The 15,854-nt window shown below is 43.5% G+C and overlaps 1 protein-coding gene across 3 annotated transcripts in view; it reads left to right on the forward strand.

Annotated features, from left to right (window-relative positions):
- LOC142596454 (BDNF/NT-3 growth factors receptor-like) overlaps window positions 1–15,854 on the forward strand; it is a 225,239-nt gene that overhangs the window by 93,284 nt on the left and 116,101 nt on the right. The window contains exons 12-14 of one of the 3 annotated variants that reach the window (XM_075725553.1): window positions 6,496–6,536; window positions 7,648–7,654; window positions 7,692–7,715. The exons of the other annotated variants lie outside the window; for them this stretch is intronic. Coding sequence (XP_075581668.1) covers window positions 6,496–6,536; window positions 7,648–7,654; window positions 7,692–7,715 — 72 coding nt within the window. The remainder of the gene's footprint in view (window positions 1–6,495; window positions 6,537–7,647; window positions 7,655–7,691; window positions 7,716–15,854) is intronic. 3 annotated transcript variants of the gene reach the window in all.

The raw sequence follows: 15,854 nt of genomic DNA on the forward strand, positions 1-15,854 counted from the left end.
ATTATTCTTCCCTGTCCTTATAGCACCATAGAATTTTTCTGATGTAAAATTGTCCATCCCCAAAATCTTGTGAAACTTACTGTGCAGTCTTACTGCAATTTTGTACTAACATTTAAGATGCATCAGTTTCTGGTTTTGTTATAGTGTAGGTTTTCAGATTTTCTTTGATGTGTAGTCTGTCACTGTAACAGCTCATCTTTCTCTCTTAAATGAATGTCCTTATCATTCCCTAGCTTGCTTATTCCTTACCTATGATGTTTTAATCTTTTTTAGATTTTTTTTTGCTAGGGTACAAAGATATAAATATCCATGATGAGCAGAACTGTTATATTTCAGAGTTTAGGCCAAAAGGGATAGTCTCTTTTTGACTGAGATTTTGCAGGATAGAATTTTTAATCACCTGTGTACTTTGTATAAGATAATGGCCAACATTTTAGTTTACTACATGGATTCACAAATCATTACATTTAGTAGCAGTGTTGCTCTAGTGGTTTTTGATATCCTATCAATATAGAAAAACCTGAATTTGATCAGTAGTAGTAATTCTCACTTTTGTCAATCTTACTATACTGTCTTTGAAAAAGAGGGCGTTAGAAGTATCCGTTACTAAAGCAGTGGTTTCTAAAGATTTCTAATCTCAAGAAAGTGGAAATATTGTTAATGATAGAGGCAATTAGAAGGGAAACTAATAACATGGATATTTTTACAATAGCCCGTTTCTTACACACACATGAACACAGACTTACTATCTTTGATACCACTGAGCATTCATTTATGCAGATACAACCTAGAGACTTCTGCCAGTGTGACAATGTGGGGCAGAAGTTGCTGCATTTATTCCTTCCTGTAGCAGATGGTGAACTGAAAAATCTTTTTGTATTTGCACCTTGTTGGTGTACCATTGTAGTGGGTTGACCTTGGCTGGATGCCAGGTGCCCACCAAGCTGCTCTATCACTCCCCCTTCTCAGCTGGACAGGGGAGAGAAAATATACGATGAAAAGCTCATGGGTCGAGATAAGGACAGGGAGAGATCACTCACCAATTACCATCACAGGCAAAACAGACTTGACTCGGGGAAATTAATTTAACTTATTGCCAATCAAATCAGAGTAGGGTAATGAGAAATAAAACCAAATCTTAAAACACCTTCCCGCCACCCCTCCCTTCTTCCTGGGCTCAACTTCACTCCTGATTTCTCTACCTCCTCCCCTCCGAGCAGCACAAGGGGGCAGGGAATAGGAGTTGCAGTCAGTTCATCACACATTGTCTCTGCTGCTCCTTCCTCATCATGCTATTCCCTTGCTCCAGTGTGAGGTCCCTCCCACAGGAGAAAGTGCTCCACAAACTTTTCCAATGTGGGTCCTTCCCACAGGCTGCAGTTCTTCACAAACTGCTCCAGTGTAGCTCCCTTCCATGGGGTGCAGTCCTTCAGGAGCAGACTGCTCCAGCGTGGGTCCCCCACAGGGTCCCAAGTCCTGCCAGCAAACCTGCTCCAGCGTGGGCTCCTCTCTCTCCATGGGTCCACAGGCCCTACCAGGAGCCTGCTCCAGCGTGGGCATCCCACAGGGTCACAGCTTCCTTCGGGCGCATCCACCTGCTCCGGCATGGAGTCCTCCACAGGCTGCAGGTGGATATCTGCTCCACTGTGGACCACCATGGGCTGCAGAGGGACAACCTGAGTCACCATGGTCTTCACCAAAGGCTGCAGGGGAATCTCTGCTCTGGCACCTGGAGCACCTCCTCCCCCTCCTTCTTCACTGACCTTGGTGTCTGCAGAGTTGTTTCTCTCACGTATTCTCACTCTTTCTTCTGGCTGCTGTTATGCAGCAGGTTTTTTTTCCCCCCTTCTTAAATATGTTACCACAGAGATGCTACCACCATCACTGATCGTCTCAGCCTTGGCCAGTGGCGGGTCCATCTTGGAGCCGGCTGGCATTATCTTTATTGGACATAGGGGAAGCTTCTAGCAGCTTCTCACAGAAGCCACCCCTGCATCCCCCCCCACTACCAAAACCTTGCCACACAAACCCAGTACAACCTTTCTCTGTTGAACAGTATCTCTCTGAGAGGAAATGTCTACAGTCAATGATTATTTGGCTGTTTGATGGTTTTCTTCATGTTTTCTTGGTTTGATCACATTTTAAAAAAAATCTTGGCTTAATAATTTGTCCAGTCACTTAACATGGTTGATTTGTTTACTAAAGGCTTTTTGAAATCGGAAAAGCAGTTCTGTAACCTAAATTATGACCTATCTGTAGAAGTAAGTTAATAGTTAGGGAATGATTTGCTGTAGGACTGCTAGATGAGCCAAGATGGAAAGAGGAGTCTTTCCTTGTATTGCAGTAAGTAGCATAGTAGCTGGGCCTACCTAAAAGAAAGCTATTGGAGATAATTTGTAGGAAAGGACACTTTAGAAGAAAAATTGAAGAATCTATTGAGGAGGAAAAACTCATCTGGAAGGAGGATATAGTGAAATATAAGATAAATTAGGAGAATGCTATCATACACCTTCCTACATCTCATCTGTTTGGCTTTCCGCTCCCCATTTTACCCATCTATACCCCTTTAGTGCTTAAGCAACACAAACAGGACTTACTTGGATTTTTTCTGCCGTATATAGAATCATAGAATCATAGAATAATAGAATCGTTTAGGTTGGAAAAGACCTTTAAAATCATCCAGTCCAACCATTAACCTAACATTACCAAGCCCACACTAAACCAATTAAGGGTAGACTAGACTAAACCATGTCCCAAAGTGCCACGTCTACCCATTTTTTTAACACCTCCAGGGATGGTGACTCCACCACCTCTCTGGGCAGCCTGTTCCAATGCTTGACTACCCTTTCCGTAAAGAAATTTTTCCTAATTTCCAACCTAAACCTCCCCGGCGCAGATTGAGCCCATTTCCTCTTGTCCTATCGCTAACTACTTGGGAGAAGAGACCAACACCCACCTCACTACAACCTCCTTTCAGGTAGTTGTAGAGAGCGATAAGGTCTCCCCTCAGCCTCCTCTTCTCCAGACGAAACAACCCCAGTTCCCTCAGCCTCTCCTCATAAGGCCTGTGCTCCAGTCCCTTCACCGGCTTCGTTGCCCTTCTCTGGACATGCTCCAGCACCTCCATGTCTTTCTTGTACTGAGGGGCCCAAAACTGGACACAGTATTCCAGGTGTGGCCTCACCAGTGCCGAGTACAGGGGGACAATCACCTCCCTGCTCCTGCTGGCCACACTATTCCTGATACAAGCCAGGATGCTGTTGGCCTTCTTGGCCACCTGGGCACACTGCTGGCTCATGTTCAGCCGGCTATCAACCAGCACCCCCAGGTCCTTTTCTGCCAGGCAGCTTTTGAGCCACTCTTCCCCAAGCCTGTAGTGTTGCATGGGGTTGTTGTGACCCAAGCGTGGGACCCGGCACTTGGCCTTGTTGAACCTCATACAGTTGGCCTCGGCCCATCGGTCCAGCCTGTCCAGGTCCCTCTGCAGGGCCATCCTAGCCTCGAGCAGATCGACACTCCCAGCCAGCTTGGTGTCATCTGCAAACTTACTGAGGTTGCACTGTTTACATTATGTTTACATATTTGTACATATATGTTTACATATTATCACTGTTTACATAAATTTATTTCATTCCATTCTGTGAAGACCTTTTTTTTAAAAAAAAACTTCTCCTTTTTTAGGGCATCCCATCAGGGCCCATGGACTTGTGTATGTCCAGGTTGCTCAAGTATTCTTATTCTCTGACCTGATCCTGTTCCACCAAGGGTACATCTTCCTTGCTCCAGCCTTTCCCCCTGGTCTCAGAGGCCTGGGATTCCTGAAGGCTTGCTAGTAAAGACTAAGGAAAAGGCGGCATTCAGTACCTCAGCCTTTTCCATGTCCTTTAAAACCAGGTGCCCCATCTCATTCATCAGTGGAACTACATTTTCCCTAGTCTTCCTTTTATCACCTACGTACTTATAGAAGCCCCTCTTGTTGTCTTTGACATCCCTTGCCAGATTCAACTCCAGGTAGACTTTGGCTTTCCTGACTGCCTCTCTGCATGCTTGGACAATGTCTCTGTATTCCTCCCAGGTTACCTGTCCCTGCTTCCACCTTCTGTGTTTGAGTTTGGCCAGGAGCTCCTTGTTCATCCACACAGGCCTCCTAGCATTTTTGCCTGACTTCCTGCTTGTTGAGATGGACCGCTCTTGAGTTTGGAGGAGGTGATCCCTGAATATCAATGAGCTTTCTTGTGCCCCCCACTTCCCTCCAGGGCCCTATCCCATGGGACTCTTTCAAGCAGATCCTTGTTTGAGTATGAGGTCCAGCAGAGCACCTCCTCTCATTGGCTTCTCTATCACTTGGGTCAGGAAGTGGTCATTGATGCTCTCCAGCAACCTCCTGGATTGCTTCTGCCTTGCTATGTTGTCCCTCCAGGAGATATCAGGGTGGTTGGAGACATCAGGGTGGTTGGAGACCCCCATGAGGACCAGGGCCTGTGAATGTGAGTCTGCTTCTAGCTGGCTGTGGATGGCTTCATGCTGGTCAGGCAGCCTATAAGACACCCACTATAATGTCACCTTTACCTGTCCTGTTTTTAATACTAACCCATAAGCTCTCAGTTGGCTCCTCATCCATTCCCAGGCAGAACTCCATGCACTCCAGCTGCTCTCTCACATAAAGGTCAACTCCCCCTCCTCATCTTCCCAGCCTGTCCTTCCTAAAAAACTGTATTCCTCCAGTGCAACACTTCAGTCATGGGAGCCAACCAACCACATCTCCATGATCCCAACAAGATTGTAACCCTGCAACTGCACACAGATCTCTAACTCATGTTTATTCCCCATGCTGCGTGTGTAAGTGTACAGGCACTTTAGAGAGGCACCCCAGCATGTTGAGTTCCTGGAGAGGGTTTGGGGGATTTTTGCATAACAGTGCCTTGTAGGCACTTCCCTGCTTACGTGCAAATGCTAGAGGTGACCCTGCTTAAGCTCTGTTGTTGATTTTGCATTCCTTTTCAGTCACATCACTCCAGGCCCTTTACCCATCAACCTTGTCTGTCAGTCCCTCACAGAACTGATGGTAACTCTCTCCCTCCCCTGTTATTTCTAGTTTAAAGCCCTCCTTACCAGGGCAGCTATCCTACTGGCAAAGATACCTTTGCCCTGCTTAGCGAGGTAGATCCCATCTCTCCTGAGCAGATGCTGATCTGTAAAAACGGTCCCATGGTCATAGAAACCAAAACGCTGTCATCGACACCAGCTCTACAGCTAATTATTGACTTGCCATGTGTCATGGTTTAACCCCAGCCATCAACTAAGCACCACGCAGCCGCTCGCTCACTCCCCCTGCCCCGATGGGATGGGGGAGAGAATCACAGGAGTACAAGTGAGAAACACTCCTGGGTTGAGATAAGAACAGTTTGATAATTGAAATAAAGTAAAATAGTAGTAGTCATAATAACAATATAATAATAATAGCAATAATAACAATATACAAAGCAAGTGATGCACAATGCAATTGCTCACCACCTGCCGACCGATACCCAGACAGTTCCCGAGCAGCGATCCCTGCTCCCCGGCCAACCCCCCCCAGTTTATATCCTGAGCATGACGTCATATGGTATGGAATAGCCCTTTGGTCAGTTTGGATCAACTCTTCTGGCTGTGCCCCCTCCCAGTTTCTTGTGCGCCTGGCAGAGCATGGGAAGCTGACAAGTCCTTGCCTAGCATAAGCAGTACTTAGCAACAACTAAAGCATCAGTGTGTTATCAACATTGTTCTCATACTAAATCCAAACCACAGCACTATGCCAGCTACTAGGAAGAAAATTAACTCTATCCCAGCCGAAACTAGGACACAAGTTAGTGCCCTCTTCCTCACACCCATTCCCCTTACAAGCAGGATCGAGGAGAATACCACCTGAGTGGGCCCTAGTCATCTGAGGCTTCTTTAATGCAGTGAATTACTGACTGTTAATAAATCAGTTTTTCATTCTGTATATGATCCCAAACAAAATCGAAAACCCCAGAGAAAAGCTGTAAAACCTAAGTAAAAAAATGCACCATGCAATATGGCTAAGGACTGATCCTTGACTTCATTGAATAGGAGCTATCTGAACATTTAATTCGTCTTTGCAGGCCAAGGATCTACACCAAGAAGAATTTGGCCAGTGACTAAAGAATATATATTCACTACTGATTTTAAAGAATAATACTACAAATTGTTTCAGAAATATTTTTACGCTGTACTGGCTTTCTGTTTCTCTAAAACGCATGTACAGGATGTGCCTAGTGGAATCCAGTCCACAAAATATCAGTTAATAGTGATAGCCCTCCTTGTGGTATATAGATTAACTGTGAAAAATGTGAACTGGGAACAGTCTAGAAGTACTAGAGTGCTTTCTCTTCTGCAGAGTAGGATGAAAATTAAAGCAATTGGTAAAGAAATATGAATATAAAAAAGAGTATTGACAATTGCAAACCAAACCCTTGACCTTGCATTCCATTCCAGTTCATGGTGAAGTAAAAGAAGTTGGTCTGGTAGATCATTGTGTACTGGTTTTAGCTGGGATAGAGTTCATTTTCTTCATAGTAGCTCGTATGGTGCTATGTTTTGGATTTGTGATGATAATAGTCCCATGTTTTAGCTATTGCTGAGCAGTGCTTACACAGCATCAAAGCCTTTTCTTTTTCTCATGCTGCCCTACCAGCAAGTAGGCTGGGGGTGCACAAGAAGTTGTAAGGGGACACAGCTGGGACAGCTGACCCCAACTGACCAAAGGCATATTCCATACCATATGATGTTGTGCTCAGCAATAAAAGCTGGGGGGAAAGACGGAGGAAGGGGGGACGTTCAGTTATGGCATCTGTCTTCCCAAGTAACTGTTACACATGATGAAGCCCTGTGTCCTGGTTTCGGCTGGGATAGAGTTAATTTTCTTCCTAGTAGCAGGCATAGTGCTGTGTTTTGGATTTAGGATGAGAAGAATGTTGATGACACACTGATGTTTTAGTTGTTGCTAAGTACTGCTTATGCTAGTCAAGGACTTTTCAGCTTCCTATGCTCTGCCAGGTGCACAAGAAAGTGGGAAGGGCCACAGCCAGAATAGTTGATCCAAACTGGCCAAAGGGCTATTCCATACCATATGATGTCATGCTCAGGATATAAACTGGGGGGGGTTGGCCGGGGAGCAGGGATCGCTGCTCGGGAACTGTCTGGGTATCGGTCGGCAGGTGGTGAGCAATTGCATTGTGCATCACTTGCTTTGTATATTGTTATTATTGCTATTATTATTATATTGTTATTATGACTACTACTATTTTACTTTATTTCAGTTATTAAACTGTTCTTATCTCAACCCAGGAGTGTTTCTCACTTGTACTCCTGTGATTCTCTCCCCCATCCCATCGGGGCAGGGGGAGTGAGCGAGCGGCTGCGTGGTGCTTAGTTGCTGGCTGGGGCTAAACCACGACACCCTGATTTCCTGGAAATGGCTAAACACCTGCCTGCTGATGGGAAGTAGTGAATTAATTCCTTGTTTTGCTTTGCTTGTGCACACAGCTTTTGCTTTACCTATTAAACTGTGCCTGTCTTAGCCCACAAGTTTTCTCACTTTTACCCTTCCGATTCTTTTCCCTATCCCACTGGGGAGCAGTGAGTGAGTGGTTGTGTGGTACTTAACTGCCTATTGGGGTTAACCCACAACACATTGCAAGACTGCAGTAATGAAGGTGAGATTATAAAGCTATTCAGATTCCTAGCCTATAAAGAGCAAAGGCTTTATTGTTTTCATATATACCTGGTGAATTTACAGCATTATTTCTTCTTAGAACAGATGTAATCTTAAAATCCTACACTTATTTTCATTTTTATTTCCAGGATATATATATACACACACACATACATTCTTTTTGGTTGATAAAACATATGCAGTCAAAATTATGAGTAATGAATTTTAGGTTCCCTTATGAACCTGGGAAATTATTTTTGTATGAATGTCAGGGGTTTGAATGGGGCTTGAAATGATGGTATTCTATTGAAATTTTGATAAATTGGGATGGACTAAATAATATTATGAGAAGGTAACTTGTCTTGTTTTGCTCATTTAGAAATATATTGTTTAGCAGGACTTGGCAAGTATCCATTTGTTATAAGCTAACCCAACTGTATATCTGGGGAAAAGTTTTGGGTTTTTTTCTTTTCTTTTTATGTTTGCTTACATGTTTTCAATCATCATCTTCTTTTCTAGTCCTGACAGGACTAAAATCACAAGAGCTCTCAAGTACCTATTGATTAATATATTTTTCAGAGAGAATGTAAAAAATTACTTTCTGTTTTATCAATATTGATTTATGACATCAAGCCTAAATAATTAGAAGTGGCCAAATACTAGGCTTTTCTGTCCTACATTAACAAAATTAGTACAATTATTTTGAAAAATATTTAACCAGTTGCAATGCTAGTATACATTTCACATAACTGACTCACTCCTTCCATTCCATTGTACTTTAAGTAATCCAAAATAATTCAGTTCTGTATTATCTGTTAAGTACTCTCCCTGGAGAGTAGGCATAATATGTGGTTTGCAAATACTGCATCATTTCACTTGCTTCTGAGGCAAAGCACAGCAGCATTTGAGGCTACAGGTATACTAATAAAGTAATTGGGGCTAGGGTGCATTCTCTGGCCCTGAGGGAAAGGTATAGATCATGCCCATATGTTTAAAACTCTCTTCTCCCTCTTTCCTCAAGTATGGATGGTAGCCTCATCCATACTGTGTATTGCAAATAATTCCTGACCCATGCTCTCCTTTGAACCATACTGGGACATCGTCTGGGAGAGTGCTATTTATTTTAGGCCAAAATGGCACTGCAATTAAATATAGATGAAATAAATGTGGATAAAAAATAGAAGATGATATGCCCTTGCTCAAGCCTGTGTTCTGGCCTTTTTTTATTCACTGACATAGATGTGCCCTGAGCCTCCTTTTCTTGGAAGTCTTTAGCTTAGTGGTAGGGCCCTAAAGCAACTAGTCTGGCCCATCCCATTTACTCTAGAGAACTTTTGGCTTGTTAACTGCTATTTGGATCTTGTTGCATGTCTGTTCCACACCTGAATCCACGTGATTACTCTTTGGTAGAGTTATTCAAGCTCTAGTTTGCACCACCCTTGCTCCAAGTTAAGTATGTCTATTTTCTAAAAAGTTGGGGAAAGGGGAAGAAATGGGAACCCCATCTCATGAAAGGAGGGCAGATCTAAGCCCCATTGCCGATTCTTTCTGCAGTGGCAGTAGCACATGTAGCCAGAGCACCACCTTGACCAATGCCTGCAGCATCATGGCTGAAGCACTGACAGGTTCCGGGGATTCTGGACCTGCAGGAATTCTTCCTCCCTGGTTGTTGCAGGCTGGGAGCTGTTTGGTCCCTGGAGCCCAAAGGTAGGCAGTCATTTTAGTTGCCTGACTGAAGGCATATCTATTTGGCTGTTTGTTGAAAAGGCAGGGGGATTTGTAATGACTGTGAAGGCTGAAGGTGCTGGATTTCTTAAGCAGTACTTTCATCACTCCAAGGCTACAAGACCACTCTTTCTGTGGAAACAGAGAAATTCAGGAGGCACAGCTCTGCAATGCTACAGGAATAACTGAGCAATAGCTCCTTTCCAGGTTCTGTCCCTACAAAGTTATGTGATGGAAATACCTTTGGGAGTGAGTTTCTTCAGTTGGAGCTTAGCTAACACATATGGAAAGAGGGAAAGGTTATTTCTAATGCTCTTCACACAGCTCAGAAAGTTATGTTCATGGTGCATCAGTGGTAGCAGACAAATAGGATCTGAATAGGACGTATAGCATACAGTGTGCCAGAACATGTGGATGAGAAACCCAGCAGCTCCAGTTGCAGGAACAGAGTTTCAAAGAAGAAAATAGTCTTATTCACTTACTTTCTAATAGTGTCCCCTGGCAATTATGGTAATAAGAAACTAAATGTGGTATCCATTATAGACTCATGTCTCTGTTTTCATATTATTAAAGTTTATGACATTGTATTATTTAGTAAAACTGTTTACTTTCTCCCATAAGGAAGTCACTGAGCCTTCAGATGGGGCTTTTCAGCTGTAATTTAGATGTAATTACCCTGTTAGATATAGTCTGTGTTTAGTTTTGTCAAAAAGGTGCTGTAAGAGGTATCATATAGAATCATAGAATCGTTAATTTCATGTTTCCTGGCTTGGTGGCTGGATTATTTTTTAATGAAAGTCAAAACTAGGAATCATTAAGGTTGGAAAGGATCTCTAAGATCATCAGTCCAACTATCAACCCAACACCACCATGCCCACTAAACCATGTCCCAAAGTGCCACGTCTACCCATTTTTTGAACACCTCCAGGGATGGTGACTCCACCACCTCTCTGGGCAGCCTGTTCCAATGCTTGACTACCCTTTCCATGAAGAAATTTTCCCTAATATCCAATCTGAAGCTCCCCTGATGCAGCTTGAGGCCATTTCCTCTTGTCCTATCGTTATCTACATGGGAGAAGAGACCAACACCCACCTCACTACAACCTCCTTTCAGGTAGTTGTAGAGAGCGATAAGGTCTCCCCTCAGCCTCCTCTTCTCCAGACTAAACAACCCCCGTTCCCTCAGCCACTCCTCATAAGACTTGTGCTCCAGACCCTTCACCAGCTTCGTTGCCCTTCTGTACTGAGCTGTGCAATATTTTTCCTTAAAAATATTATCTATCATGTTCTGTGTTTTGGAAGAATCACAGGGGCATTCACAGTGTTTTTGGAGTGATTCCAAGTTACTGCAGTACTTGGGAAGAGATGAAAGTCCCTGGAGCCTTTGAAGAGGTGCAGGACCTGAATGTACATACCCCAGGCTGCCTGCAAAACATGGCTTTTTAGCAGTGTAAATCCTGACCATGAGGTTCATGAGGACACATCCTCTGCCTCATCCTTCTATTAAAGCCCTTGTGGTGTTGTGGAGGAGGACTTATTTGGATAAGGTTCAGTGAAAGACAACTGTAGTTTTGTTTCTTCCCTGTGCTGTGACAGTAGGATTTGCGGTAAGAGATAATTAACAGCATTCTGGGGGATACTTAGTTTTTTTGTTCTGGAACCTATGTCTTTATTATTCTACCAGGAGAGAATTTGCAGGGTGAAACACCTGAACCAAGATTGTATCAAAATATGGCAATGAGCTCTGCCTAGGGGCTTAAAGTCTGCACAGGAGGGAGGAAGAAAAGATGCACAGAAATGTTGTAGATGTGTTCATGGAGCAAATCAATGACTTGGATAGCTTGGATTTGACTTTTGGTCACTTGCTCTCAGTCCATTATCCTAGCCACTGTTCACACTACTTCTCAATAGCATTTATCCAACACAGATCAGATTTTAAGGAAGATCAATGATTTCCAGCTGGAAGTGCTTGATCACAGAATCATAAAGAATCATAGAATCGTTTAGGTTGGAAAACACCTTTAAGATCATCCAGTCTAACCATTAACCTAAGATTACCAAGTCCCCAACTAAACCAATTAAAGGTAGAGTAATAATTAATTTCATGTTTCCTGGCTTGGTGGCTGGATTATTTTTTAATGAAAGTAAAACTAGGAATCACTAAGGTTGGAAAGGACCTCTAAGATCATCAGTCCAACCATCAACCCAACACCACCATGCCCACTAAACCATGTCCCAAAGTGCCACGTCTACCCATTTTTTGAACACTTCCAGGGATGGTGACTCCACCACCTCTCTGGGCAGCCTGTTCCAATGCTTGACCACCCTTTCCGTGAAGAAATTTTTCCTAATATCCAATCTAAACCTCCCCTGATGCAGCTTGAGGCCATTTCCTCTTGTCCTATCGCTAACTACATGGGAGAAGAGACCAACACCCACCTCACTACAACCTCCTTTCAGGTAGTTGTAGAGAGCAATAAGGTCTCCCTTCAGCCTCCTCTTCTCCAGACTAAACAACCCCAGTTCCCTCAGCCGCTCCTCATACTGCCTGTGCTCCAGACCCTTCACCAGCTTTGTTGCCCTTCTCTGAACACGCTCCAGCACCTCAATGTCTTCCTTGTATTGAGGGGCCCAAAACTGGACACAGTATTCCAGGTGTGGCCTCACCAGCGCTGAGTACAGGGGGACAATCACTTCCCTGCTCCTGCTGGCCACACTATTCCTGATACAAGCCAGGATGCTGTTGGCCTTCTTGGCCACCTGGGCACACTGCTGGCTCATGTTCAGCCGGCTGTCAACCAGCACCCCCAGGTCCTTTTCGGCCAGGCAGCTTTCCAGCCACTCCTCCCCAAGCCTGTAGTGTTGCATGGGGTTGTTGTGACCCAAGTGCAGGACCCGGCACTTGGCCTTGTTGAACCTCATACAGTTGGCCTCGGCCCATTGATCCAGCCTGTCCAGGTCCCTCTGCAGGGCCTTCCTACCCTCGAGCATATCAACACTCCCACCCAGCTTGGTGTCATCTGCAAACTTACTGAGGGTGCACTCAATCCCCTCATCCAGATCATCGATAAACATATTAAACAAGACTGGCCCCAAAACTGAGCCCTGGGGAACACCACTTGTGACCGGTCGCCAACTGGACTTAACTCCATTCACCACAACTCTCTGGGCTTGGCCACCCAACCAGTTTTTTACCCAGCGAAGAGTACACCTCCCTAAGCCACGAGCTGCCAGCTTCCTTAGGAGAATGCTGTGGGAGACGGTGTCAAAGGCTTTGCTGAAGTCCAGGTAGATGACATCCACAGCCTTTCCCTCATCCACTAAGCGGGTCACCTGGTCATAGAAGGAGATCAGGTTGGTCAAGCAGGACCTGCCTTTCATGAACGTATGCTGGCTGGGCCTGATCCCTTGGTTGTCCTGCACTTGCCTGTTGAGTTCACTCAATATGAACCGCTCCATAATCTTTCCCGGCACCGAGGTCAGGCTGGCAGGCCTGTAGTTCTCTGGGTCCTCCTTCTGGCCCTTCTTGTAGATGGGCGTCACATTGGCAAGCCTCCAGTCATCAGGGACCTCCCCTGTTAACCAGGACTGCTGATAGATGATGGAAAGTGGCTTGGCAAGCTCCTCTGCCAGCTCCCTCAGTACTCTCGGGTGGATCCCATCTGGCCCCATAGACTTGTGAGTGTCCAGGTGGCATAGCAGGTCATTAACTGCTTCCTCCTGGATTATGGGGGCTCCATTCTGCTCCCCGTCCCTGTCTTCCAGCTCAGGGGTCTGAATACCCTGGGGATAACTGGTCTGACTATTAAAGACAGAGGCAAAGAAGGCATTAAGTACCTCAGCCTTTCCTCATCCTCGGTGACAATGTTCGCCCCCCGCATCCAATAAAGGATGGAGTTTCTCCTTGGCTCTCTTTTTGTTGTTAATGTATTTGCAGAAGCATTTTTTATTATGTCTTACAACAGTGGCCAGATTGAGTTCTAGCTGGGCTTTTGCCCTTCTAATTTCCTCTCTAACAGTTGAGATTAATGAGGTATTGAGTACTGTGCGCAGTTCTGGGGCCCACAATTTAAAAAGGATGTGAAGGTACTTGAATGTATCCACTGGAGGGCGACAAGGCTAGTGAAAGGGCTGGAAGGCATGTCCTATGAGGAGCGGCTAAGGACTCTGGATTTGTCTAGTTTGGAGAAAAGGAGACGACTGAGGGATGACCTCATTGCACTCTACAGCTTCCTGAGGAGGGGAAGTGCAGACAGAGGTGCTGATCTCTTCTCCCTGGTATTCAGTGACAGGACACGTGAGAATGGTTCAAAGATGCACCGGGGGAGGTTCAGACTTGACATTAGGAAACACTTCTTTACCAAGAGGCTGTTCAAACACTGGAACAGTCTTCCTAGAGAGGTTGTCGATGCCCCATGCCTGTCCGTGTTTAAGAGGCATTTGGACAATGCCCTTAATAGCATGCTTTAACTTTTGGTCATCCCTGAAGTGGTCAGGCAGTTGGACTAGATGATCATTGTAGGTCCCTTCCAACTGAACTATTCTGTTTTATTCTATTCTAAGTAAAAAAATAAAAGAACTGTCTTCCTAGATGAAGTGATTAGCATGTACATCTTGTAAGAAGTATTCAGCCTTCACAGACTCAAAATAAAATCTCATAGAAATGAAGCTGGAAAACTGTTCAGTAACAACTATGAGTCCTGTAATGATCGAAGGAATTAATATTGTTTTAAGGCAACAGTAAGCAGAATAATCTCATTATAAATGAGTATATATTATATAGTTCCATAAATCTTAGTATACTGGAATAAGCAACATAATTTCCCTAATTTCTATGTATAACTTGACTTCCCAGTTCTAGTCAAAAAGGCCGTATATTGAAAATGTGGAATATCTATTGATCTTTGGAATTACACAAGATAAATTCATGGTAGAGTTGGCTTCCGTATTCAGGTAGAGAGAGGCAGAATGGTTTCCAAGTTGACAGTGATTCTGTTTTTCAAAGGGATGAGACATAATTACGTTACATCCTTCATGTGCTCTGATCTTTTCTTTGGCTGTAAACTGACATTTGTCAGAAGTGCATCTGTGTTTCTATATTTTACATTTCTGTATTTTACATCTGCATTTCTATATTTTACATGCATACTATTGAGTGTATTAAACACAAATGCTAGGGATGTCATAAGTTAAATAGCCTTTTTTTTAACAGCTTTGACTTTTCAAGGACTTGCAGAAAGCTTTGAGAAAACATTCCTGATTGATCTCTTAGGCATACCGTGCTTCATGCAAATGAAGTGTGGAATAACCTACAGACGTTCAGGTTTTAAAATGTGTGTGCAGATAGTAATTGTTACAGCCTTTCCTGTGAACTGGGTTTCTATTAATGTGGATTTTCCATGGTTCTATAGGGAGCAAAATTTCTATTTCTGAGTCTGAGCAGTTGCTTATTTGTACTCTCTCTTTTTACTTTAACCTGTCCCTGAATTAGAAGCTGTGCACTCACTAGTTCTGACAGCTGGTGGTTTGAGATTCAGGTTTTAATGTCCTTGACTCATTAATCACTAGCAAGCAGAACAAGTACTGCATCAGCAGCAGTACTGTGAAAGGAAACATCTGCTGGGTATGGTGCTGGAAGACATGAGGGTAATGACTCTCCTTGAGAAAGGTTCAGTATATTCTCCTTAAGAATGCTGAGCACAAATGTTTCAGTTTCTGCTGCCTGCTTGGAAAACAAGCACATCTTCCAATGTATCATACCAGGAAATAAAACAAAACAAAACAAATCAGATGAAGGAAAAAAAGATTAAGATATTAAATGATCGTTGTTGGCAGGTTAGGGGACTGTTAACCCAAAATATTTTTGGCCTCTGAAATGCTGAGTAGACAGGTCAAGTTTTACTATGTCTTGGTCTTAACTCATTTTACACTAAGAAGAGCTTTATAGGATCCTTTAATAAAGTACATATAATTCTATTTGACCCCCCTTCCAAGTTATATGAACTTGTAGATCAATGAACCAAACCATTAAATAGATTGAATGCTGCTTGCAACGCTAATGTTAATGGCTCAAATTTTATTAAACCCATTTGGAAATCTCATACAGGTGGCAGCATCCATAAAACGATAAACTGTATCCATATCTGTGGAACATAAATTTAAACATTAGAATAAATACTAGTGATAGTGAAAAGAAATCTTTTTAAAATGCTGCAATTACTGAAGAATTATAAATAAGAGCATAAACTCTGAGTTTGGATTTACTCTAATTAGTTCTCAGGTTAATATCATTGTATCGTGTACTGCCTTCTTAGTGTTGCAAGTAGCTAGAGAAAGTAAGAGGGTCAAGACTATTTCATGTACAACTTCATAGGATAGATTGTTTAACCTCTTCTGGTCTTAATTTCTCCAATTA

Source organism: Pelecanus crispus, chromosome W (genome assembly GCF_030463565.1).
Source record: "Pelecanus crispus isolate bPelCri1 chromosome W, bPelCri1.pri, whole genome shotgun sequence".
Taxonomy (NCBI): Eukaryota; Metazoa; Chordata; class Aves; order Pelecaniformes; family Pelecanidae; genus Pelecanus; species Pelecanus crispus.